We start from the raw sequence: 27,736 nt of genomic DNA, 5'->3' as shown, positions 1-27,736 counted from the left end.
ATACCCAATTAGTTAGCCGTTCAATTCATTCTTCTGTCTTGGTATTTGTAGGATATACATCTTCTTCATTTCTGATGCCATCACCTAAACCAGACATGAATTCTTTCTTGCCTGGATTAAGGCAATAACTTCCTAACTCTCTTCTTGCCTCTGGTCTCTCCCCTGTCTGTCCTGCACCACACTACCAGAGTAGTCCTACGAAACCATTTTCTCCATGACTCCTTCCTGATCTACAATGCTCCTCATTACCCATCAGATTCATTCTCAACTTCTCAAAAGTGTAAATTTAAGGAACTCCCTTCTCCCGAGCCCAAACTTCCCAGTGCAGGAAGATCTTGAAGCCTTCCAGCCTGGAGCCATTGCTCCAGGAGCCATCAAGAGCCTTGATCTGGAGAACATAGGCCAACTCTTTCTGTCAATGTGGTTTCCTAAAACTAGTTTTATATGTTGAAGTTTTCTATATATTTGGGGAAGGGGGAAGCTTTCATTTAACGTTTTTGAAAAAATTCATTTTTTTTCATATTTAATGTGATTCTTTAGCCTTAAGTAAACATTGTTCTCTGGAAAATAGAGCATTTTCACGTGGTTGACAATCCCCTTAGCATATCAGTAAATAACCCCCAAGAGTAGCCAGACCCCAGTTTTGAGATTCATAATTATGGATATTTTAGTAGCTCTATTCTGGTTTGAGTCCATGAGCCATGTACATAAAGTAAAAGTATCGTTTGTGAGATTCTTCAGCTAGGGGGAGCAATAATTTTTGTGTTTTTGGTAAGTAATAAAAAGTATTAGTTGTCACTGAGATGCCCACAATAAATCCCTACTATAGCTTTGGGGAAGGGCTCCCTGTTTTATGGAATGGGATAGCATTTAAGTTACAGTTGTGGTCTTAGAATACTAGGGTGCTACAATTAATTTTTTCTTTAATTAGCTATTATAAGAAATAAAATACAAGATGTGAGTAAAGTAAAAAAAAAAAAAAAAAAAAAAATTTGAAAAAATTCATTTTTTTTCCAGCCTGGTACCATTGTTATCCTAGTCCCTCGAGCGTGGTGTAAGTTGTTACCTGCCCTTGATATGACTCACTCTCCTTGCCTCCCCAAATCTTACCAACTCTACACTGCCCACTTCATGTTCTGTCTCCTCCATGAAACCTTCCTTCATCACTTTAGTGAGAATCGATTTTCTCTCTTCTTGACTGCCCTGATGCTCATCACCTAGCTCACTGCAAAGGATTTTTCTCTAAAGGTCTCCCTGTTCAGAGGGATTGATTCCAACATCCTCAAGTGTGGCCTAGAGGGAGAGGGCATTTTCTACCTCTGAGTGAAAATAAATCTAGACTCTACTACTCACCCATTAAGTTACTGAAAAACTGGGGAATTATTTTGCACTTGCACTTCATCATTTTGGCTTGGGTATAGTTATCTACAATTTTTTCTCAAATACTTCACAGTTTTTGCATACAGCCCAGGCAAGGTCTGGAAAGTTCCCAGCACTTTGGTTGAGCACAGGAAACTTTCTGAATGGCAGATGAAAGGTTACTCTACCTACTGCATTCAGAACAAACTCCACAAATTGCATTTTGAACAGTCTTTATTTGGCCTTGTTATTTTAACTCTACCTTTCAGTAAAGAAAATTGTGGCTTGAACCTTAGTTAAACTAGAAGTAAATTATATCTACTTAAAATATAGAGCTGTTAGAACCCAAAGAGCTATATAAAAGCAATTGATGGGCTGAAAAATGCTGTCTTTGTAGCAGAATCACAACCTAAAAGCTTCAGCTTATTTCACACAACATGACCTTTAGTCTGCAGATAAAATGCATGTAAAATAAGCTTGAATGTCAACTAGATTTGGCCAAGGATTTCTTTTATGGGAGCAGGGAGGGGTGAGTTTGAGGAATGTAGAGGAAAAAAAATACATTTTTTTTTTCCAGATAAGTGTGTTTTGTCAGATCTGAAGCCCGTTCTGATAGTTCCCCCGCAGGTAATCATATCCTGGAGAACATGCCACCCCTAAGAAGTAAATTGTTCTTCTTTCTTAGAAGTTGTTTTTGCTCTGTCTTCCACTCACATTTTGTCAATTTTCCAAATGAAAGCATCCAAAACATTTTTTAAGGACTGCCACAACAGTAACCAGTTAAGTCAGTCAGAAAGGAGATCAAGCTGACTCCCTTTCAGTGGGCATCAAACCTTGTCATCAGTGGCTGTGTAGAAGGGGTGGGGGCCCAGGAAATCCTGACCAGCTCAAGAAGCCCTATTACCACATCAAGGCTAACTCTATTTTGCTTTCATGACAAGATGATTTAAGCTGGTGTGATGTCAATCTGGTGTCAAGAGACCAAACACTATCCCCAAGCAGCAGCTGTTAGAAGCACATAGGAACAGACAACTTGGCATTCTGAAGGAACTGGCAATAAAGAATGAAGCCAGAAACAAGATGCTGAGATAATGGGGCAAGAAGGACTAATGATAAAGTAATAGTGAAAAAATCTTCATAACAGTAATAATGAATAGTTACTGGGAACCTGACTCTATCAGGTGCTATACTTTACCAACATTTCCCTTAAGCCTGCTAGGGACACTATGAAGTGAACGCTATTATCTCAATCTTACAGATGAGGAAACTGAAGTTTGGAGAAGTTAAAAGACTTGTGCAAGGTCGCCCAGTTACAAATCTGTGAGCCCAGGATGTGAATTCATCAAACTCCCTTGGTCCACACTGCTCACCAGCACAACATACTCAGGGAAGCATCAGGGAGAGAGAATTTGGCTGGGAACCTAAGAGTGAGGAAGGAATCCCAGGTGCCTCAAATTAGGCCAGGCACACAATGACTGAAGGTGGCAGGAGTACCACATGGAGGTGAGCCTGGGCCAGTCATAGAGAGGATCCTAGGAAAAGGGCATTTGGAGGAGGAGGGATAAACAATCTCTTGGCATTGGAAGACTCATGATTTGAGAAGTTGTTCTGGAACTCACCCAGAAAGGGCCCTCTGCCCAAGGATCTCTCAGTCTGTAGTCTAGTGGGCAATGCCTGTAAATGACAGGCTGGTCTGGGGGTTCTGCTGTCTCCCCAGAGTAGAGTGGCACTGTTCCAGGGGGCATGTGGCTTTGAGTTCCAAAGGGAAAAAAATTCTTTTTTATCGCTGGCATAGAGGCAGTATAGGTTGAAGGAAAGGCAGGACATAGAGAGAGGGGACAACTGACTAGGTCCCAGAAGGTCCATCCTGTTTGGGTTGTAGACGCTTAGCAGGCTTGTTCCTGCTTCTCTTACCTCTAATGCTTTGGCTAGAAAGAGACTAAGGGCTTTTTAATAGCTCTAGGATCTGGGAGTAGGTCCGAATGGCTTAATGCCATTCATGTCAACACAACTGCCCTGTTTCCATGGGTCCAGATGCTCAGTCTCGGCACACTTGTCTTTCACATACATCCTTAGAGAATCATGACCACTGTATATCTACATTGAATGTTTTATTTGCATGTATGTAAAATGTATTTTGATAAAGTGTCTGAAGGATGTAACTAAGGAGCTAGCTCTCACCTGTCTTCCTCAACATGCCATCATGAGTTAAGTTTATGGATGTGTTCACAGTACCAACACCAGATACAATCTTAGCAGGCATGTAGCTTCAAGTTCTCTCTCACCCTTAATTGGCACTCAGAAAGGACTTCTGACAGGCGAACCAACCACAGTGTCAGATGTGACATCCCAAGTGCCCACGTGCACATGCAACTATGCAAAAGGCCACGGAAACATGTCTCTCAGGCATGACATGTGGGTTTGTGTCTTTTCTTGTTCTTCTCATCAGGCCTCTAATCTCTCTTCAGGGTCCATAGGACCTAATGGGGTATAAAACTCCCCCTTCCAATTGAAGGGAATGATGCGGTTTGAAACAAGGCTTAGACATGGGATTAACAGTGGTTAAGAGCCTAACATAACTGCTCTTGACTTGGGGAGCTGGCCTAGAAGGAGCAAAAGGCCTGAGGACCAGCTTGGCCCTGCAACCCCCATCCAGGGTGAGACTGCTCTCGTTGGGTCAGCTCCATCCTAGATTCTGTCTCCTTGGAAGATGTCTTAAAACCCTGTCAGAATGGCTAAAATTAACAACTCAGGAAACATCAGACATTGTCAAGGATGTGGAGAAACCCTCTTATACTATTGGTGGGAATGCAACCTGGGGCAGCCACTCTGGAAAACAGTATGGAAGCTCCTCAAAAAGTTAAAAATAGAACTACCCTACAACCCAGCAATTTCACTACCAGGTGTTTATCCAAAGGATACAAAAATTTTGATTCGAAGGGGTGCATGCACTCCAACGTTTACAGTAGCAATGTCCACAATAGCCAAAATATGGAAAGAGTCCAGATGTCCATCAAAAGATAAATGAATAAAGAGGATGTGGTATACACACAAACACACACACACACACACACACACACACACGAATATTACTCAGCCATCAAAAAGAATGAAATCATGCCATTTGCAATGACATGGATAGAACTAAAGGGTATTATGTTACGGGAAATAAATCAGTCAAAGAAAGGCAAATACCATATGATTTCACTCATGTGTGGAATTTAAGAAACAAAACTGATGAACACAGGAGAAGTGAAGGAAATAAAAGATAATAACAGGAAGGGAGGCAAACCATAAGGCATTCTTAACTCTAGGAAACAAACTGAGAGTTGCTGGAGGGGAAGCAGGTTGGGGGATGTGTAAATAGGTGCTGGGAATTAAGGAGTACACTTACCGTGATGAGCACTGGGTGTTACAGTATAATATGCAACTATAAACCACTAAATTTTACCCTCAAGCTTTTAAAAAAAAAAAAAAACTCCAACAAAACAAACAAACAAAAAAACAGGGTTAGCCCAATCCTAGAACAACCCTGATTTAGTTGCTTAGGTTCTCCAAAGGAACAACTCCTAGTATCTTCTCTGCTCCAGTGGACCACTGTCTAATGAGGAGTTGGCAAGCTTATTCTGTAAAGGGCCAAAAGGAAAATATTTTAGGCTTTGTGGGCCATATGGTTTATGTTTCAACTACTCAGTCCTGCTGTTGTCATGTGAAAGTAGTCACAGGCAATATGTGAACGGGCATAGTGGTATTCCAACAAAACCTTATTACGATTGCTAAAATTTGAATTACACATAATGTTTGTGTGTCACGAAATATTATCCTTCTTTTGATTTCCCTCCCCCCAGCCCTTTACAAATGTAAATCATTTTTACTCTGTGGGCTGTACAAAATCAAGTGGCCGACTTGATCTGGCTAGAGGGCGTAGTTTGTTGACTCCTGGTCTGAATCCTCAACTTTTAAATCTTCTGGAAGTTGACTCACTCCAAGAGGTAGGAAAAGGAGGTGAACCCTGACACAGCCAATCTAGGGCTTTCAAGGAAGTATAGCATCCATGGAAACAGGAGCTGTGCCTACAGGTAATGTGATTTTCCCCCTATAAACAAGATAATGTATAGATCCTTATAAGTGTACCTCACTGCAGTCATCACAAAAAGCTCCACTTGTTACAAGAATGCGTTATACAGCTCGACACAGCCGGCCTCTCCTCCTTGAGAACCATCCTCAGAACTAGAGCATATGCCTTTGAAAAGCAACAGTGCCGGGAAATCTCCATCCACTGAAGGTGGAGTTGAGTTTTAGAAACAGCCAAAAACCAAAACAAAACCCAAACCAAACCAAGCACACAAAGAAACCCATCTCACTCAACCAACAATAACAATGGCACAGTTACTAGTATCCTTGCACAACCAGGGTGGGAAAGACATGGGGGCAGGGGGGCGTGGTGGAGCTAAATAAAGCCATTTTTGTTCAAAACCACTCATGATTATAAAATGAGACTGCTGGAAACTAAGCTTGGTAGTCCTAACATGGTCCCTAACAATGCGAGTGTTGTTTGGCCAACACAGTTAGCCAGTTAAACACATTTTTGCGGGAATTTTTGTCAATATTTCAAAGCCAAGAGATTTCGCATAAAAAGTCAGATTTTTTAACTTCTCTTGAAAAAAAAAAAATCAAAAGACCAGGCACACTGAGCTCTTGCTCTTGTACAGCAACAATCGGTGAGGGCCTCCCCTTAGACACAGCGCATGAATTTCAGGCCAGGCCAGCCTCTGCTATGCCCTACGGCCCCCCAGGCCGGGGGCAGGCCGGGGGCAGCAGCCATGTAACCTTGTGGTCATGGCCTTTTTACTCACAGATAGACTAACACAATCACTCGGTTCAAAAGTCAAAATAACATACAAAGCTATATAGTGAGAGGCTCGTTCCCAACTTATCCCCACCCTCCTTTATTAATAAAGCACTTTTGTTAACATCGTCACTTATTTTTCCACTTCTTCCTTACACGAGGTAATACAATATATATTTTTTTCTGTCTTGCTTTCTTTACTTAAAATATATCCTAAGGATTATTCCAATAATAGCACATAAAGAACTTCCTCATCCTCATTTTACAGCTACCTATTCCAGTGAGTGCATAGGTTGATGTATTAAACTACTTCTGTATTAATGAGCACAGGTTGTGAATACTCTTTTGTTCTTACAAATATTCCACAACAGATATACGCATATGTCATTTCATAGGTGATAAAGTATATCGTGCAGGATAAATTCCCACAAGTGAGATTGCTGGGTTACAGGGTAAATGTATTTGTAATATTTTTAGGTACAGCCAAATCGCCTTCCACGTGAGTTGTGCCATTTTGCAGTCCAAAACAGCAATGCAAAAGCATGTTTATTTTCCTTCAGCCTCCCCAGGAGACTATGTGGTCACATTTTTGTAGTTTTGTCATTCTAACAGGTAAAAACTTTCAGGGCAGGTGTTATTTGCATTTTTAACCAAGACATCTTTTCTCACATGTTTACCTAGAGACATTTGTACTTCTTTTTCTGAGAACTATGTTCCATTCTCCTATTGGATTCCTATTTCTGTTGATTTTCCTATTAAATTCTTGGGTTTATTTCTTATAAAATTATAGGAGTAATATATAGATTAGCCCTGTATCTATGATATGACCTGCAAATGGTTTTTTTTTTTTTTTCAGTTTGTGCTTTATCTTTTGCCTTTGTTTATGAGATGTGTGTTTGTTTGTTTGTTCTTTGTGCTTTTTAAATGTAGGTAAGTTTATTTACTCTTTGCTTCTGGCATTTACATTGTTAGACAGATTTCCCCATTCCAACATTAAAAATGAATTTACGCATGTTTTCCTCTAGTAGTTTTAGAGTTTCATTTTTTAAAAAATGTGAATCGTCAACCCATCAACCCAGAGCTTAAGACACACATCATTAGAAGTAACATCTTTTTCCTACTGGGAGCTTGGGCCTAGATTTTGGACAGGATGACGAGGCTACCAGAAGATCAGTAAGTGTAAGACCTGAAGAATGGGACAAAGAAGCAGTTGATGGGAAGAGAAGTGAGACGGGACTGGGGTGAGGTGGGGTGGGGAGTAAACCGAGGCACCCTCTCCTGCAGGAGTTCCTGGCAGATGGCTTCTTATTGTTGGTCTAGCTCGGGGGTACCCAGGGCCCTTACTACTTTTTTCCAAAGTATCCACTTACTTTCAAGGATTTAATGTTTTTGCTTGTACCGAACTAACTGTTCTTAGGTAATGACTACTTACTCTGCCCTTTTAACAACCAGTTTCTGGGCAGAATGTGCTAACCAGAATTACCATGCTGAGCTGATATGCTTTCAGCCCAAAGCACAGAACTTTGAAGTGTCAGTAAGCTTGAGGAGGTTCATCTTGGATAAATGAGCCTTTGGGAAGACTTTCTGAAATGCTGACATTAGTCTGCCTACAACATATTTCTTTGTTCCTAGATTTCTAAGGACATGGACTGTCAGTGGGGGGACCTCTGATCTCCTCCCCATTCAAACCTACTGGTGCTGTAGAAAAGGGTAGGGGAAGGTGTGACTTCAACCATAAGAGGTGTGCACACCGACCTCCATGATGTATACTAAATAGTTCTCTTAGCAACTTTTCTACTAGAGGTGCCCTTGAAGGTGCTTTAAAAAAAAAGATTATTTATTTATTTATTTATTTATTTATTTATTTAAGGGGGGGGGCATGAGTGGGGGGGAGGGGTAGAGAGAGAAGCAGGCTCCCTGATGAGCAGGGAGCCAGAGGTGGGGCTCTGTCACAGGACCCAGAGATCTCCACTCCAGCCAAGGCAGACATTTAACCAACAGAGCCACCCAGGCACCCAAAAAGTGGTTTTTAAAACACTGTTTCCTCGTGTGAATTATTCTCTATTCTGAGAAAAATGGAGAAATTTTTGCAAAGATGAGTGAGAATATTGCTAGAATAAAGTAAAAGCCTTTCAGCAATAAAATGGGCTCCTCTGCTTTAAGCAGAGGCCTCAAAAGAGCCCTGGTGGGAGTAAGATGCTTCATGCTGCTCACTGTCAGCAAGAAGGCATGCCAACGTCCAGGCATGCCAGACCGCACCTCTAACAGTGAATTCAGTCTCTGGTGGTGGGATCTACATACAGTCCTGTTAGAGCCCCCCATGTGATTTCAATGTGCAACTACTGCTCTTGAACCATGCTATTCAGATTGTGGTCCTCAAACCAGCAGCACTGGTATGTGGGATCTCCAGCCTGAAATTAGACCTTCTGAGTCAGAATCTGCATTTGAACAAGACCATCAAGATATTCGTATACATATTAAAGTAGAGAAGCAGTGATCTACAGCAATTTCTCAAAGTGGCACCTGGATCACTTGTATCAAGCTCACCAAGGGGGTGGAAAGGTGGGGGAATGAGGATCAGGCGACTTCTTAAGGAAGACAATTCTGGAGATGATCACTTTGTAAGTGTGACAGTGGGACCATGGAATCTGCATTTCAATGTGCTTCCAGGTGACCCCCTAGCCTACTGCTTGAGAACTACTCCCAATGGGGAAGCCGGCAATATGACAGCTACTTTATCCTGATCTGCATGGAAATTCCCTCAATGATGCTATAAGGTGAAAGCATATCCATTAGAAATGGGGGGTGAGTTGGTGATAATCTGTGAACGCTTCTCAGCCTGACAAATGTGATGTTTCTGCTCTCTGATCTATAACAGAGCAGGTGGTGATAGTTAAATCCAGCTTTCAGACTGACACAGAAATGGGTCTCTGTTCTCTTGGGTTAGTGACGGAACAGACTGCAATACACAGGCTTCTACCTTAAAAGCAGGATTAAAAATATAAAATGTTGATGCTCAGATGCATCCTTCCTGAAGAGTTTCAAAAAACCCTCAAAATGCATGGTAGAGAGCCAAGAGAAAGAATAAATTCCCTGAAAGGAGATTTCTTCATTTTACAAAAGTCTTTTTTTTCTTTTAAGATTTTATTTATTTATTTGACACAGAGTGAGAGAGTGCAAGCAGGGGGAGACTGAGACGGGAGAAGCAGGCTCAACTGGGGCTCAATCCCAGAACTCTGGGTTCATGACCTGAGCCTAAGGCAGATGCTTAAACTAACTGAGCCACTCAGGTGCCCCTACAGAGGTCTTTTGAAAATTCTTTGCTTGGTCCCAGATTTTTAAATGATGACACAAGTTAAAAAAAAAAAATGAAGCCAGGAATAGAGAATTTGATCTCTCTGAAAAGATGTATTTGCAGTATGCCGCATTTCCATGATGTAGTGGTAAAAGCATTTCAGCTCATATAAGATATTTAAAAGCTTCTATGATACAGAAGCTTTAAGTGAGTTTATCTTCAGAATACCTAGGATTCCGAAGTACAGCTCACAGTTGACTTGGGGGTGACAGAATTGAAATCTTTGTCATTATAAAATGAAATAAGACCATTGTGGTTGAAATGGGTAATGAATGGAATGGGGACCTGCAAGGTGATCTAAATGCAATTGTTAGATAATTATTGAGTTAAAAATCCGCAAAAGCAAACTTTGAACTGTAAAAAAAAAAAAAAAAGATTTTTGAGGCTTTAAAGACTTTGAGCAGAGTTTCTTAAACCTGTTTTGGGGGAGTGCAATTCTAATGAAAATCTAATGAAGAGCCAGGGACTCTCCCTCGCTCCACGCCCCCTGAGTGCACACTGGCCATCTCTGGGGTTCCAGAGACCCGCTGGAGCCCGGAGGAGAACGTGGGCTTCCTCAGTGGATTTCAAGGAAATTTCTCTGTTTTGATCTCTTCCATCTGGAAACCGCTTTAAGACCCAAGAGCAACTTTATCCGCAGCACCAAGATTCCAGGTGATCGGTAAAATTTGGGCTGACTGTCTTCGCTTCACCCAACCTCACGAGGATGGTCGGAGGCCAGGTGAGAGCCGCCCAGGCTCCTGACGCCAGGCTGTGAGCACGCGGACGGTCAAGCTCGCCGACGCGGGCTCACCTGCATTTACCTGCAGACCCAAAGGTGCCCGAGCGGGGACACAGCCCTTCGCCCCTCCGCCCTCGCACGGACCTCTGCGGGCTCGGGTGCCTGCCGGTGCCGGCCCCCGCCGCGCCTCCCTCTGGGCGAGCGCGCGCCGCCGGGGCCGCTCTCCCGCCCTGCCCGCCGCCCCCCCCCCCCCGGCGGGGGCGCCTCGGGGAGCCGAGCCCCCGCCTACCGGCACCATGGAGTAGGTCATCATCATCAGCATGTCGTGGCTCTCGGCGCGGAGGTGCGGCGCGGGCTCCCCGCCGTGGCTGCGCTTGTTGCGCGCGGCGCCGGCGGGGTCCGGGGGCGGCGGGGGCGGCGGGGGCGGCGCGCGGCTCAGCTCGGCCAGGAAGGCGCGCAGGGCGCGGTCCTCGCGCTGCTCGCGGCCCCGCTGGGCCTCCAGCGCCCGCACCGCCGCGCTCAGCCCGCGCCACTGGCACAGCGCGAACACCGTGCCCGCGGCGTTGAGCGCCGCCAGCAGCGCCACGGCCGCCAGCGCGCCCCGCAGCCCGCAGCCGGCGCCCCCGCGGCCTCGCTGCGCGCCCCCGGCCATGCTCTGCGCGCCTCGGCCCGGCACGGCTCGCCCGGCGGCCTTTATACTGGGCGGGCAGGCCGTGGGCTGGTGGCCGCGCCGTGAGTCACGCCGCCCTCTGCCCCGGCTGGCGGGACGCGTTGGGGACAGCGGTGGCGGCGCCGAGCAGCCCGGAGGGACAGGCGGGGGGGGGGGGGGGGGGGGGGGAGCGAGAGCAGAGGGCGGGGGCCGGAGGCGTGGGCCGTGCTCTCGCTCCTGGGGCCGGGCCGCCAAGCCGGGCAAACCCAGGCCCCCTCCTTTTCTCCCTGCCCTGCGTGTGGGCATTGCTGTGGCCCAGGCGGGCAGAGGGAGGGGCCGACTGAGGGGAGACCCGGGTTCCACGCCGCCCTCCCCCGCACTGACCTCTCGGGAGGAAAGGATCAGCAGGCCCAGACGCCAAGACATATGCCCGCTGCCCCAAGGATGGGGCCCAGGCTGCCCCTCCCGTGGCCGCTGAGAACCCCGTGAGATACTTCCGGGGAAGGGGATGGATAGAGACAGGGAGACAGACGGTTGGCACTGGGGGGTTAAAAAGGCCGCCCATACAACCAGAGTAGCTTTGTCCTGCCGGAGAAGCACGAGTCCTTTTTGAAGGGAGATTTCCCAAAACGTGACAGGCCAAGAACTCTCCCATGAGACCCATACCTAGGAGGCATCGGGGTGAGGGGGGGAGAAAGCTCAAGGGTGGAAATCAGGAGCCCTGATTCTGACCCCGTTCTGCTACCGCTCAGTTGAAGGGCTTGGAGCGTGTCCCAAGACCACTCTGAACTGACCCTGAGGTGCTTTCTGGCCGAAGAGTTAGGACTCTGGCCAGGCCCTTTCTGGATCTTACCGAGCCTTCCTTGCTTGAGGGGGCAGTTGACTCATGCCTCCTAGTTACTCCTTCACAGCACCCTCTCTTTTCTGTCAGCTCAGGTGCCTGTACCTCAAGGATCACTATCCCCCCAAAGGCGGAGTCAATTTTCAGCCTCTTCACAGGACCTCTCCACTCTGTTCCTCATCTTTCCCCAGAATGGCTCTGCCTCCCTGGGGCCCCAAGGCCCCTAGGAGACCCTCATGGTGTTGGAAGACCCTAATCAGAAGCCAAGATCGCGGTTTCCACCGCCCATTATTGCAGAGGAGGAGGTGGCCCCCTGCCATCAAGCCAGCTGGAGCTGTCATGGTTCTGGGTCAAGGTCTGGACTCCTGAGTTTTAATTGGGACATTGACCAACTTGCATATTCTGAGGAGAGCATTCAGAATGAGGAGGAATTAGGGAAAGCATGCAGTTTCAAGTGGCTCCTGAAGAACTTCAACCATGGGGACAGGATGTCTAGGAAGAAATGGAAGCAATACAGACAGATTTGTCCAATTTCTCCCAGTTCTAACGGATTGTGATCTATTTGAAGAATGCCATGTTTCCTTATGTCATCCAGGCTTAGGATGCCAGGCTTAAACTAATGGAGAGAAGTCACAGAGAGACAGCGCTAGGAGTCAGGCTCAGTAAGATCTTTAATTCACTGAAAATTTACTGAGCACCTGCTGTGTGTCAGGCATAGTGATGGACATGTGAGGTACAGAAATGAACAAGGCAAGCAGCTTGCAGTGTGAGCAATTGGAGTCCCACGGAGCTTCCTAAGCTTCCCTTTATCCTGGCATTCGTTATAATTACTATTTCCTGATCATGTCATCAAAGCCCACCAGCAATAACAGAGTATTAAGCTCCTGAGGTTAGGAGCTATATACAAGCATATTGCTTGACCTAATCTCCCCCAATACCTAGCACATGTCCCTGACTTGAAATGACCATTCAGTAATTTACCTCTTGAATGAGTGAACGAACAAATGAATGAATAAAAGGCTGAACAGTAAATATATGTCTATGTAACATGATGTGTACCTAGCGGTAGTAAGGCTTAAGCATGAAACTCTGCTTGTGCTACCAAACTGGAACTACCTTCCTTGGAAGGCTGCCTGTCCAGGGGTTGGGAGAGTAACTGTAGCCTGACACACTTGCCCCCACCCCTCTGGTTCAGACTCCACAGTCAGCAGAAGGAGTGGAGTTCCAGTTCCATTTGGAGTCAGCCAAGCTTTATCTGACAACCTCAGGCAAAGATGCTACCCTTCTTCGGATGTAGGACTTAAAAGGTTTGTAGCACTGACTTTGGGCTGCATAGGTGGAATGCCTGGGATGCTGCACTCAGAGAGGCAGAAAGAGATCAAAGGAAAGGCAAGATTCCTCTTCCACTCAACACTTCTTCTAGTTCCCTCTCCAAGTCTTTCTGTGTAGGAATATAATATTTTATTGAAAAGGAGAACCGGGGGCAAGTTGTTACGGCATACAAGGCCGGTGTCCTCACCCCTCTCCCCAGCATGGCCGTATCCAAGCAACCTGCCTTGCTCTGTCCTCTTTCCCCTTTCTTCGATGTCTTCTCCCTACAGCCTTGCTCCACCACAGCTCCATGCATTGACTCTCCTCCTTCTCTGTCCTATCTCAGAGTTGTGCCTGTTTCCGGCCTATCTCAGAACCCTGTCCTTCATCAAGCCTTGCCTTCCATACCACACTCAATTCTCCCTCTCCCTGAAGTCTGCAAGCCCTGGCAGACTCAGAGGCTATAGGCATGAGCTTTGGAAGCAGATAGAACTAAGCTTGAAACTGCTTTCTAAACTTGCAGCCTTAGGTGTGTTACTCAGCTTTTCTAAGGAGAGTGTAATCATGTCTATCTCATAGATTGTGAGGATTTAATGAGAAAATACATGTAGAGTACTTGGTATGTAGTAAATGCTCAGTGGTCATTAGTGCTATTGGCTGTGGGCTGTCTGAACTTGCCAATACCCATGTTGTGCCTTGTGCGGCTGACCAACAACTTAGCTCTTCCAGATGGTACTTCTTTTGTTGGGGTATAGTATGTTGGGGTATAGTATGCTTAGGAAAGGGACCGCTCTCCATTGTGACACAGCAGGGGCTTATGCCAAGTAGGAATATTAGATTAATAAATTGATTAGCTAATTACACTTTTTTTATGCTTTTTGAGGAAAAAAGTGTTCAATGGATGGTAAACTTGGCCTCTTTTCTGTATACAGTGGCTTTGAGATTGGTTATTTGGGGCCCTTCCATCTCTGGCTTCCTAAGCCTCCCATGACTCCTTGAGGGGCAGATACATCTGTGTAGACTGCTCTACCTAGTGTTTCTCAGGATGGGCTGGTACTTTTAGTAATAAGTAATTCTAAAAAAAAAGTTAGCTATTAATCTGGCCTATTTTGTTGACATAGGGGTTCAAGATATAGTGAGGACACAGGGAGATATCTGACTTTCCTTTTCTGGATAACAAGGAAGCCAAGAACATTGCGTGCTATCTTTACAATGAGAAGTAGCTTTTCCATTAAAAGACAGATGCTTCATTTTCAAAGGTTAAATGGAATGGTTCCGAAAAAATGATTCCAGCTAGTAAACTTTAGGGCCCTGGAGAAAAACATCCAATTCAAGAATATACTCCAACTTTAATTCCACAGCATTTCCTCCTGACTGTGAAGTGAATAATTTTCATTTACTCTCAGGCCAGATCTTGGGTATTATCATTTTCTGTAATGAGGTTGGCAGGTATGCTTGTTCTGATGGTGCTGTCCTCCCTCCCCATCCCCACCCTTTTTCCTTGCCAGGGGTTAGGGAGAAAATCTCTGTAATAGTTGCCACCAAATATATCTTCCACCCAACCACGTTGGGTTTTTAACTCAACATTTCTACGTTTTAACCTCATGAAACTTCAAGCTCCCCAAACAAAAAAAAGTCAGAGATTTCTTTTCTTTGTTAATACACTCATTCATTTGTCTATAGTAGTCAGAGAGGACAGCACGTGTGGGATCTTATGGCAGGAGGCACCATGGATTATTTGAGGAACCATAAGAAGGCCAATGTGGTTATAGCATAAAGACCATAGGGAGCAAGGAGAAAAAAGGGAATGAAATGAAGCTGGAGACTGAGTTAGGGGCCAGACTCTGTGGGTGGGACTTTGTAGGACTCAGGTCTTTATTATAAGAGCAATGGGAAGTTAGTTAAGGGTTTTAAGTGTGTGTGTTGAGGTGGGAGATTGGGTTGATGAATGACAGATTTTCATTTTCAAAGATCACCTTTTATTGCTAGGATTTGCAGTGGCTTCTGTCACTACAGAAACTATCTCTGATCTCTACTCGGCTAAATCTCAGCTTTCAAATCCATCTTTCTAAATGAAATAAGAATACATTGAGTTCTAGAAAATGGTATTTTTCTCTTTCATTGCACATTTAAAGGTAGTTGAAAAATAGAACCATGACTAACATTTAGATGATTTGGCTAATCTTGATATTAGCTGGAGTTTTTGTCTGACAACCAGCACATATTTGCACTTTTTGGTACTTCAAGGTGAGATCATCAAATCAAGTCATCTCTAGCATTGGGAATAAGATAGATGTTGCTTCCCTTCTGAGATTTTGGTCTAAGTAAGTTAGGCAAGTAACAACAGCTTTCCACCTCTCATAAGTGCATATCTGAGAGTCACTCAATCATTGTTAGACATGGAGTTGTCCAAAGTTGTAGAGTAGGGCTATTTCAAATTCTCCCTCTACCTTTTCTGTACTTTATTTGCTTTGCTTGCGATAAAGATGCCCCTCCCCACCCCATCCATCCTGCCTTCCCCAGTGCATCTTAGCCAATTATCACAGATTGAGTTCTCTGGAACAGATGCTGAGATGGAATTTGGGGTGCAAGATGTTTTTTAGGGATCAGCATCTGTGAAGGAAATAGAGGAAACAGGATTGGGTAGAGGAAGAAGTCCAACTCAGTGTAGTCTTGCAAAGTCTCAGCCAACCCTATGGGGAACTCTGAATCGAGTATTAGCCATTGGAGTGTCCCTTGTCAAGCCAGAATAGACTTGGCATTCACCCCCCTCTCACCTAGTCACAGGGCAGATGTGGGCTACCTGAGGAAGAGTGTGGCCTTGGGCCAGGTGGCTCTCAAAGCTGAGGTATACCCTGACCTCATTCCCTGCAGCTGGGCAGCAAGTCCTTCCTTGAAAGGGAAAGTGGGGCACATCTCCACATCTATCATATCAACCACCTGATCAATGTTAAAGACAGGTCTGCAATTCCAGTATTAGCAAACCTTAAATTGTAATCATATCACAGTGGACAGAAGCCTTCTTTTTCACCTACAGTTATGGCCTTTCAGTACATAAAAAAGTGATTGTTTTTAGAAACAGAATGAAAATATGTAGAAAAGCTCTACTAGTAGCTTTGACATGGTTAGATCCTTGGAAGTAACTTAATACTTCAAAGCTCCACTTAAGAAACTTGAACCACTGTTTTTGAAAGGACAAAACAAAGTTTTACATGTGTAGGGCACTTCAAAGTACTTTCTCATGTCATCTGAGCCCCATAATCAGCTTGTGAAGTGAGCAGGGCAGGTCTTATAACCATTTCACAGACGAGAAAGCAAGGCTCACAAAGGTTAAGCAACTCACTCAAGATCATACTGCTGAAACCTCACCAGCATTCATCGAAAGTGGGAACCTTCTTGACTCAAATCTTGGGCCAGTCAGGAATGCTCAAGATGATGGACAGGAAGTGGAAAAATAGGGCAGGGAAAGGATTCAAACTGATGAAATGGAAAAGGGCTTAGAGCGGCCCCTGGCTCCAAGATTCTAAAACAAAGGCGGAGCAAGCCCTGATTGTTAGAATATGTAAACTATGCAAGAGAGAGAAAGCCAGTCCCCAGCCTAGCAATTTATGGAGGGTTCAGGGAGAGCAATGATGTCAGACGATTTCCTAGAGACCAAATAGGGGAACTGTCATCCCTGCATCTCAGAGATGAATATGGAACCTGAACAAAAGGTGAATTTGGGGCCTGAGAAACCAAGACTTTTCCTCCTTGGGGTTCAGAAGCCAGAGTGAAAAGCAAGATTAGATATGCCTCACCTCTCCAAAGTCCAAGTGAAAGGGAACAAAAGGGATTCCTGCCAATACCAAGTCTGGAGAGATGGCACTCCATCTGCAGAACCAGGGGCCTGGACGATTGTCCCCAGCCAGGGGGAACACAGGTCAGACTATAGACCCTGAACCAAGATGACTTCTTTTTCTTTTTCTTCTTTTTCTTTTTTTTTAAGAGATGCACATAACTGTGATATTAGGCTATATCTTACCTATCCTTTCCTTCCTTCCTTTTTCCCTTTTCCTTCCCTCCCTCCCTTCCTTCCCTCTCTCTTCTTTTGCTTTACAGTCTCACAAAGTTATTAGGAATGAATTATTCTTGTATGTCATTTTACTTTGTCTCTTCAAAAAAGTTTATTTTATTGTGGTAAGAACACTTACATGAGATCTACCTTCTTGACAAACTTTTTAGTTATATGATATAGTACTGTTGACTGTAGGTACAATATTGTACTATAAATCTCTAAAACTTACTCATCTTTCTTAATTAAAACATTAGGTCTTTTGATTAGTAACTCCTCGTTTTCCCCTTACCCCGGTTCCTGACAACCACTAATTCCAGTCTTTCATTCTACAAATTTGACTATTTTAGATACCTCATTTACTGAAATCATGTGGTATTTATCTTTCTCTGACTGTCTTACTTCATTTAGCATAATGCCCTCAAAGCTCATCCATGTTGTTTCATATTGCAGAATTTCTTTTTTAAGGTTGAATAATATTCTATGTATGTATATGCCATAGTTTCTTTCTCCATCCATCAAAGAATATTTAAGTTGTTTCTACATTTTGGTTAATGTGAATAGTGATGTATTGAATACTGGAATGCAGATATCTCTTCAATATTCTGATTTCAAGTCTTTTAGATAAATACCCAGAGTGGGATTACTGGATCGTATGATAGCTCTATTTTTAATTTTTTGAGGAAGCTTCATACTGTTTTCCATAGCAGCTGCACCATTTTACAGTTCCACCAATAGTGTCCAATTTCTCTACATCATCAACAACACTTGTCTTTTTTTTTTCTTGACAATAGCCATCTTGACAGATGTGAGGATGAGAACTCATTGTGGTTTTGATTTGCATTTCCCTGATGATTAGTGATGTTGAGAATTTTTTCATATACCTATTAGCTATTTATATGTCATCTTTGGGAAATATCTACTCAAGTACTTAGCCGATTTTTAAATTGGGTCATTAGGGTTTTTGGTTTTTTTTTGGTACCAGTTGTAGAGGTTCCTTATATATTTTGGAGATTAACCCCTTATCAGGTATATGGTTTGAAAATATTTTTCCCTTTTCACATGTTGCCTTTTCACTGTTGATTGTTTCTTTTGCTGTGCAGAAGTGTTTTAGTTTGATGTAGTCCCACTTGTCTACTTTTTTCCCCACTTCTCTATTTTTGCTTTTGCTGCCTGTGCTTTTGTGTCAGATCCATGATTATTACAAAGACCACTGCCATGAAGCCTTTTCACTGTTTCTTCTAGGAATTTTACAGTTTCAGGTCTTACATTTAAGTCTTTAATCATTTTGAGTTGATTTTTGTGTATAGCTTAAGATAGGAATCTAGTTTAATCACTCTGCATATTTACACCCAGTTTTCTCAACATTGTTGAAGAGATTATCCTTTTCTCATTGTGTTTTCATGGTACATTTGTCAAAAGATCAGTTAATCATATATGCATAGATTTATTTCTGGATTCTCTATTTTGTTCCATTTGCCTATATGTCTTTATGCCAGTACCATGCTGGTTTGATTATTGTAGCTTTGCAATATATGTTGAAATCAGGAAAAGTGAGGACTACAGCTTGGTTCTTCGTTCTCAAGGTTGACCTGGCTATTCTTTTTGTTGTTCTGTATGAATTTTAGAATTGTTTTTTCTATTTCTGTAAACACCATCATAAAGATTTTAATAGAGATTGCTTTCAATCTGTAGATGACTTTGGATAGTATGGACATTTTCAACAATATTAAGTCTTCAAATCCATAACCTTGAGATGTCTCTGCTTGTATTTTCTTCTATTTCTTTCAACAGTGTTTTGTAGTTTTCAGTATAGAAATCTTTTACTTCCTTAATTCAGTTTATTCCCAAGCACTTTATTCTTTTTGGCACGATTGTAAATGAAATTGTTTTACTTTTTCTTTTTCAGAAAGTCTGTTGTTAGTGTATAGAAATGCAACTGATTTTCATATGTTGATTTTGTATCTTGCAACTTTACTGAGTCATTTTATCATTCTAACAGTTCTTCATGGAGTCTTCTGTATTATATATATATAAGATAATATTGTCTGCAAACAACTCCAACTTCCTTTTTTCTGATTTAGATGCCTTATATTTATTTTTCTTCCCTATTTGCTCTAGCTAGTACTTCCAATGCCATGTTGAATGGAAGTGGTGAAAGTGAACATCCTTGCCTTGCTCAAGGTGAAAGTGAGCATCCTTGCCTTGCTCACTTTAACCATTGAGTATGATATTAGCTGTGGGCTTTCCACATACAGCCTTTATTATATTGAGTCAATATCCTTTTTTTAAAAAATATATATATATATTTTTTATTGAAGTTCAATTTCCCAACATATAGTATAGCACCCAGTGCTCATCTTCATCAAGTGCCTAGGTGAGGGGCACTGAGAATCCATTTCCTTTTATTCCTAGTTTGGTGAGAGTCTTTATCATGAAATGGTGTTGAATTTTATTAAAAAACATTTTTGTGGGATGCCTGGGTGGCTCAGAGATTGAGCATCTGCCTTCAACTCAGGGTGTGATCCCGGGATCTGGGATTGAGTCCTACATCGGGCTCCTTACAAGGAGCCTGCTTCTCCCTCTGCCTGTGTTTCTGCCCCCCCCCCCCCGTGTATTTCATGAATAAATAAATAAAATCTTAAAAAAAAATTTTTTTTTTGCATCTGGAGACAATCATGTGATTTTTAGCCTTTATCCTGTTAATATGATGTATCCCATCAATCGATTTTTATATGTTGAACTATCCTTGCATCCCAGGGATAAATTCCACTTGGTTTTGGTATATGATCCTTTTAATGTGCTGTTGGATTCAATTTGCTAGTATTTCACTGAGAATTTTTGCATCTACATTCACCAGGGATACTGGACTGCAGTTTCCCTTTTTTTTTTTTTTTCGTATGTGGTGTCTTTGTCTGCTTTTGGTATCAGGGTTATGCTGGCCTCATAAAATGAGTGTGAAAGTGTTCCTTTCTTTCCAATCTTTTGTAAAAATTTGAGGATTGGCATTCAATTCTTTAAATTTTTGGTAGAATTCACCAGTGAAGCCATCTGGTGTTGGGCTTTGGTTTATTAGGAGGTTTTTGATTACTGATTCAACCTGCATGCTATAGGTCTATTTAGATTATCTGTATCTTTGTGATTCTGTCTTCCTAGGTTGTATGTTTCTAGAAGTATATCGATTTCTTCTAGGCGATCCAATCTGTTGTTGTATGATTGTTCATAGTAGGTTGTTAATCCTTTTTATTTCAGTGGCATCAGTGGTAATGACTCTTCTTCCATTATTGATTTTATTTATTTGAGTCTTCTCTCTTTTCTCTTTAGTCTATCTAGGGGTTAATCAATTTTGTTTATCTTTTGAAAGAACCAACTCTTAGTTTTATTCTTTTATTATTAATTTCCTATTCTCTATTTCATTGATTTCTGCTCCAAACTTTGTTATTTCTTTCCTTTTGCTAATTTTTGGCTTAGTTTGTTCTTTTTCTAGCTCCTTGAGATATAAAGTTAAATTGTGTATTTAAAATCTTTATTCTTTTTTATTCCTTCTTTTTAATCTCAATAAATTTCCCTCTTAGTATTGCTTTTGTTACATCCCATAAATCTTGGTGTGTTATGGGTCTTGTTATTTGTTTGACCTGAGGTATTTTCCAATTTCCTTTTGATTTCTTCTTTGAACTAATTTTTGTTCAAGACTGTGTTGTTTAATTTCCACATATCTTTGAATTTCTCAGTATTCCTTCTGGTATTGATTTCTAGATTCATTTCAGAAAAGATATGTGGTATGATTTCAATCTTCTTAAATTTATAATGACTTGTTTTGTGATTTAACATGTGATATATCCTAGAAAAAAAATCCCATGTGTATTTGAGAAGAATGTATGTTCTTCTGCTGTTGGTTAGAATGTTTTGTTGGTCTACAGTGTTTGTTCAAATTCTATGTTTCATTATTACAAGTGACGTACTGAAGTCTCCTACCATTACTGCATTGCTATATATTTCTTCCTTTGGTTCTGTCAATGTTTGCTTTATATGTTGAGGTGCTCTGATACTGGATGCATGTATACTTATAATTGTTATATCTTCCTAGTAAATTGACCCTTTTATCCTTTATATAATGTCCTTCTTTTCTCTTGTGATAGTTTTTGACTTGAAGTTTATTTTGTGTAATATATCTATAGCCACCTCTGCTCTCTCTTGGTTACCATATGTATGGACTATCTTTTTCTATCTCTTCACTTTTAGCCTATCTGTGTCTTTACATCTAAATTGCGTTTCTCATAAATAGTATATTGTTGGGTCTGTTTTCTTATCTATCTTGCCACTCTATATCTTTTGATTGGGGAGTTTAATCCACTTATATTTAATTATTTGTAGGCATGGATTTACTGTTGCCATTTTGTTGTTTTTGTTGATCTTATAATTTTTTTTATCTGTCTTTTCCTATCTTACTGTCTTGAGTTTTGTTGATTTTTTGGTACTGATTATTTTATTTATTTTTTAAAGATTTTATTTATTTATTTATTCATGAGAAACACACAAAGAGAGAGGCAGAGACAAAGGCAGAGGGAGAAGCAGGGTCCATGCAGGAGCCCGATGTGGGACTTGATCCCCGGTTTCCAGGATCACACCCTGGGCTGATGGCAGTGCTAAACCGCTGAGCCACTGGGGCTGCCCGGTACTGATAATTTTAAAATTCTTTTTTTTTTTTTTTTTTTTTTTTTGTGTGTGTGTGTGTGTGTAACTTCTATAGGTATTTTTGGTGTTGGTGGTTTCTTTGGGGCTCATAGTTAAAAGTCTTTCTTAAGCTCATTAAAAGAGTCTATTTTAAGCTGTTCAATCACATATAAAAACTCTACAGTATAATTTCTCTCCTCACATATTTTGTTGTTGTCACAACATATTGTTTCTCTTTTAAGATATTTTAGTTATTTTTAATACTTTTATCTTTTTGTTTAATTCTAGAATTAAAAGTAATTTACCTAGTACCATGACAGTAACACAGTATTCTGTATTTGTGTTTATATTAACCTTTACCAACACATTTTATACTATGCTATCATGTAGCTGTTTGGTGCACTTTCATTTTAACTTGAAGAACTTTAGTTCTTCTTTTAGTATTTCTTTTAAGGAAGTCTAATGGTGATGAACTCCCTTTACCTTTTGAAAGTCTTTATCTCTCCATCATTTTGGAAGGGCAGTTTTGCCAGTACAGTATGCTTGGTTGGCAGCTTTTTCCTTTGAGCACTTAGAATTTATCCTACCATTCCTGTCTGGCCTGCAAGGTTTCTGCTGAGAAATTGCTGATAGTCTTATGATGGTTCCCTTGTATATGACAATTTACTTTACTCTGGCTGCTTTCAAAATTCTTTTTGCCTTTGAATTCTGACAATTTGATTACAATGTGTCTCAGTGTGAATTTTTCTGCTTCATCTTTTTTTCACATTTTTTTGCCTCTTGGATTTGGCTGTCCATTTCCTTGCCCAGAGTCAGGGAGAAATGTTCAGCCATTATTTCTTGAATAAGCTTTTTGGTGCTTTCTCTCTTTTATCCTTCTGGAATTCCTACAGTGTGTATGTTGGCCTGCTTGGTGATGTCTCATAAGTCCTTTAAGGTTTCTACACTGTTTCATTTTTTTTTCTTTTTGCTCTTTTGACCAAATTATTTTCAATGACTTATCTTTAAATTCACTGATCCTTTATTCTGCTTGATCTAGCCTGTTATGAACCACCTCTAGTGAATTTTTAAGGTTAGCTATTGTATTCTTCAGTTCTATGATTTCTATTACCCCCTTTTTATATTTTATATTTCTTATTGAAATTATCACTTCATTCATGTTCTCTTGGCCTCAGTGTGCATCTTTATGACAGTTATTTTGAATTTTCTGTCAAGTATATCATATAACTCTATTTCATTAGGGTTGTTTTGTGAAGATTTTTGTGTTATCTTTGCCTGATTCTTCATTTTCCTGGACTCTGTGTTGGTGTCTGTACATTAGACAAAACAGCCACCTCTCATAGTCTTCATAGACTGGCTGTATACAGGAGAAGACCTCCATCAATCAGCCTGGCCAGAGATTCTAGGGGCTCCTCAATCTTTTGTATTAAACCAACCCACTTTCTACATTCTTTGCAGATCCCAGATGTCTAGAGTATGCTAGGACAAGTGAAATTGAAGTGAAAATTGAAGCCAGTGAAATTGAAGCCAGTTCCTTAGATGGTACTCAGAAAAGTTGTATCATTGGACACTCCGTCCAACTTTTCCTTCCCTAGGGAGAATCTGGGAACAGTTACTTATCTCTCTCTCTCTCTTTCTCTCTCTGTATGTATTTATCATCTCTCTCTCTCTCTCTCTCTGCTTGCTCTGTGTTGAATCAGGAAGGGGTACTATGGTGACTGCTAATCTAAATCTCTGTTTCTGTTCTCACTAGCCCCCAGGCAACTACAATATTTCAGGTCATATCAGCCTTCCAAGACAGGCAAGTCTTTTGAGAAGCTCCCAGAAAAGTTGGGATGTTGGAAGCCTGGACCAACTCCTTCCCTCACCAGGGAGAAGAAGGCAGCTGTGGTGTTTCCTATTTTCTCTGTGTTGAGCAGAATCATGGCATTTACCAATCCAAGTCACTGTCTCTGTTCTCCCCTGAGTGGCTAGACTGTTGGACCCATAAGAGTGCCAAGGCTGGCAAGACAGAAGCCAGTTCTCTGGGAGGAGCCCTTTTGAAAAAACTGGGCCACTAGATGCATAAACCAACTCTTTCTCTCCCCTTTGAAAACCTGGACCTGGAGAATCCTTCCTGATCATCCAGTGCTGTGCTAGGAGTAGGAATTCTGGCAAAAGGGTGTTCTGAATTTTCCTCCTGACTTCAATGAGCCCAGTTTCATGTTTGCCTGGGATGCAAAAACCTTTACATTAGTTTCTGAATTTCTCACAAAAGGAACTTGTCTGTGAATTGTTGAACCAATATATCTATAGAGGAAGAAGGTCTTTCTACTCTGCCATCTTGCTTGCAACAGTGCCATCACTCTAAGATAACTTCTTGAATGAGTCCTGTATTGTTTTCTTAAACCTGTACATGTAAGCACCTAGACTCCAGACTGCCCCTTCTTCTATGATCAGAAGGCGGCCCCAGTATCTGGGTACCAGTAGGTATCCTAGCAAAGAGACCCAGCTGGATGAGAGGGAGGGGAATTGTACTGGTGACTGTGTTCTATCTCTATTCCTAAGACTTGACAACATGATAAAGTGGGGAATGAGAGTATTCCTTCTGGCATCTTGCCTAGGTGAATACTGCCCACCGCTTGTGGATCTGCTCCCTCTTAAAGCACCTCAGTGATTGACACTGACCCCAAAAGCAGTCAAAAGAAACTACTATTAATACCTAAGGAGGGGATTCCTGAGTGGCTCAGCAGTTTAGCGCTTGCCTTTGGCCCGGGGCGTGATCCTGGAGTCCTGGGATTGAGTCCCTGCTTCGGGCTCCCGGCATGGAGCCTGCTTCTCTGTCTGCCTCTGCCTCTCTCTCTCTCTGTGTGTCTCTCATGAATGAATAAATAAAATCTAAAAAAAAAAAAAAACCTAAGGAGCCCAGCAACACTCTTAGGAAAGAGACTTGCATAAAAACCAGCCACTAAAGAACAATAATAACTTTAAAATAATAAGAACATTAGGATGTAAAGATTCCAGTAGAACACAAAAAAACCTATCTGGAGCCAAAAGACGAGATCTGCACACAAATTAAGTAGATGGAAAAGAGAGAGATAATATTTCAGTAGTAGAAAATACATTTCCCAAGCTAAAAAAAGGCCCTAGACTGCTGATTGGAATGTTTTGGCAAGTTCTGGGCAAGACAAATGAGTCAGAGTTTAGCAAATTCTTGGAGTCTAAGGATTAAAAAAAATTTACAATCATCCAGAAAGAACGTACAAGTTACAGACAGAGGAAGAAGGATCATGGGGCAATCAACTGTCTCTTCTATAACACTTGAAGCAGAGAGGAGTGTGGTGAATCATGTGAAGATCACTGGAGAAAAAAATAGTGCATACCAAGAACCCTATAGCAAGACTTTGTTCCCCTGTCAGAGTGAAAGAAGTGTATTTGAGGATATGCAGAGATTCCAAGGACATGTCACCCACATCTTCCATCAGAGAAAAAGATATTAATAAAGGATCTAATCAAACAATAAATGAATCTGTATAAGGGCTTTAGGATGGATGGAGGATAAAAAGGAAAAAAATAGTGATGAGCAAGAATCCTTACAATATATAACTAGTTACATTTGTGTGAATAATAATAGGCTGTTTAGGGATGTGTAATTGAAGTACTCAAAATAGAAGAGACATATTTCAAAGGAAATGTTAGGATTGCCTGGAACTGAAAGTACTAAAGGAGAAAGAGAGGAAGGAAAACTTTCCCACACGTCTCATGTTGGTGTGAGAGTGGGAAGTGAAAGCATCCTTTAGGGGAGGAAGAACAGCAGGAGAATAGAGCTTGGGGAAAATAGTTGGAGTCTTATCTTCATGCAATGGAAGAACAGTATGAGTCTGACTATCAGTGACAAAAAGGAGAAGTCAGTATTATGAAAAAAATAGACCCCAGATTAAAAAGAAAAATAATTGAATAACAACTCTAACAGTACAACTAATTAGTACAAGGAAATGGAATGGGAAGATGAAATAAAAAAACAAACAAAATAGAAGAAACAAGTCACTGATGACTTGTTTGCTGAATACAATGCATACTTCTCAGTCAATCTTACTTGACTTCTTTCTGCAACCTTCAGTGGTCTTCAACACTCCTCCCTTCTTGGCATTCCTTCCTATCCTGGCTTCCATGACAATATTTTCTTCCAGGTTTCCTCCTACTTTTCTGACCATTCCTTCTTAGCCTCCTTAAACTGTTCTTTAACCTCTGTTCACCTTGATTGCTAGTATTCTCCAGGGTTTTGCCTTACTTCCTCTCGATACAGACTCTCCCTTGGTGATTTAGTTCACTTCCATGGTAGGTGACCACCACCTACCGTGGATGACTCCCAAACTCTATCTGTAGTCCACACCTCTCTCCTGAACTCTAGACCCACAGGGCCAACTACCAACGGAGTGGCTCCATTTGGAGTCCCAGAGGGACCTCAAATGCAACACATCCTGTATTCCCTAAAAAACAAAACAAAAACCCTTATGAAGTCAATGGAAGAAAGTACTATCATTTTACTTTTTGCTTTATTAGTTATAGCAAGATTTTTTTCATGTTTTATTGATCAGCAATGTGTGTGTATGTGTATATGCAAATCCTTTCTCTACTTGATATTCTGCATTCCCCTTCCTTCCTCCCTGACTTGTGCCTTAAGTGGGGTCCCCATCACAACTCAAATTTCTACAACACTTTCCTGAGTGCTCTTCCTGCCCCTGGTCTGCCAGTTTACACAACCAGACTTGATTCTTCAGTCTGAGTGATATGTTTATTATATAAATCTGATCATGCCCCTCTTTTGCTTAAAATATTTCATTGGCTTCCTATTGCCTTCAGAGTGAAAACCAGGCAAGCTAGCATGATCCACACAGGGTGCCCCATGATCCAACCCTTGTCTGTTATCTCTAGCTTAGTTCTCACCACTCCACACCTATACCTTATATCCCTTTCTCTAGCTTCTAGGAGGTGCCTGCTCCCTTCCTGCTTTGTGCCATTGCAGTACGCATCTCTCGGCCTTTTTTCCTTTTTCCCCTTCTCTATTTAGTTAGCTTTAATTCATTCTTCAAAACACACCTCTGGTGTTCCCTCTGGTGAACTTTCCACATTCCTGACTCCACCTCCTTGGAGGGTTAGCTGCTCCCACTGCAATTGTATTTACCCATCCTGCTGTACATTCTGTTGTTTTATAATTGCCTTTTACCTGTCTATCTCCTTGCCAGTCTGTGAGCTACTTGTGGATAGGTCTATATATTCCTCATCATTATATTCTCAAAACTTAATGTGAGCCTGGCATATAGTAGACATTGAATGAGTAAATATGTGATAAAATAAAATACTCTTGCTATATTTTCTGAGACTCCTTTCTTGATTACAGAATTAATTTATTTACTTAGAAGGGGGAATAATCAAAGTAAATCAAAATAATTGAAATGCCACCAGTCTTTTCCCAAAGGCCTTCCCTCCCTGTTTCACAAGAGGACCCAAGTCTCAGTGTCCAAGAAGACACCGAAAAGGGGCCAAAGTCTCAGGGCCAGTCAACTCTAAAGGGTGCCTTTTTGTGTTCCTTCCCCTTTCTGTTGGCCTTTGCTTGATTCATGCTATGTTTGGGATGGGATCCTATTTGCTGCAGCTGGAGCCTCCTGATACAGTGCTTCAGTGTCTTATGGTGGACCAAAGGCTGTGATAGTCAAGAGCTCGGCACTCAGAAGTGGGGAATCTGAGGGCAGAAGGCAGTACAAGGCAAGGACATTGCTCAGACTTGAATGGTAATCTATTAGAACTCTTCAGAGAAACAGAAGTATCCCATCTTATTGGTTGTATATAGTTATGTATAAAGGATGTATATGTAGCTAAATGTAGACTATATATATGTTAACCCCATCCAAAACACACAGAAATACTTGGAATAATGTTTGACCAA

The 27,736-nt window shown here is 41.8% G+C and overlaps 2 protein-coding genes across 3 annotated transcripts in view; one reads left to right on the top strand and one right to left on the bottom strand.

The window, feature by feature from the left end:
- GLDN (gliomedin) overlaps window positions 1–11,063 on the bottom strand; it is a 63,674-nt gene extending 52,611 nt beyond the window's left edge. The window contains exon 1 of the mRNA XM_072738526.1: window positions 10,574–11,063. Coding sequence (XP_072594627.1) covers window positions 10,574–10,936 — 363 coding nt within the window. The 5' untranslated portion in view covers window positions 10,937–11,063. The remainder of the gene's footprint in view (window positions 1–10,573) is intronic.
- Window positions 9,980–27,736, top strand: part of CYP19A1 (cytochrome P450 family 19 subfamily A member 1) — a 130,382-nt gene continuing 112,625 nt past the window's right edge. Inside the window, exon 1 of one of the 2 annotated variants that reach the window (XM_072738522.1) lies at window positions 9,980–10,284. In XM_072738522.1, the coding sequence (XP_072594623.1) occupies window positions 10,270–10,284 (15 nt within the window). In that variant the 5' untranslated portion in view covers window positions 9,980–10,269. Of the gene's footprint in view, window positions 10,285–16,526; window positions 17,005–27,736 lie in introns of those variants that run through there. The other variant, XM_072738524.1, reaches the window with a different exon arrangement.

This window comes from Vulpes vulpes, chromosome 15, assembly GCF_048418805.1.
Source record: "Vulpes vulpes isolate BD-2025 chromosome 15, VulVul3, whole genome shotgun sequence".
NCBI lineage: Eukaryota > Metazoa > Chordata > Mammalia > Carnivora > Canidae > Vulpes > Vulpes vulpes.
This window is presented reverse-complemented; position numbering and strand designations above follow the sequence as displayed.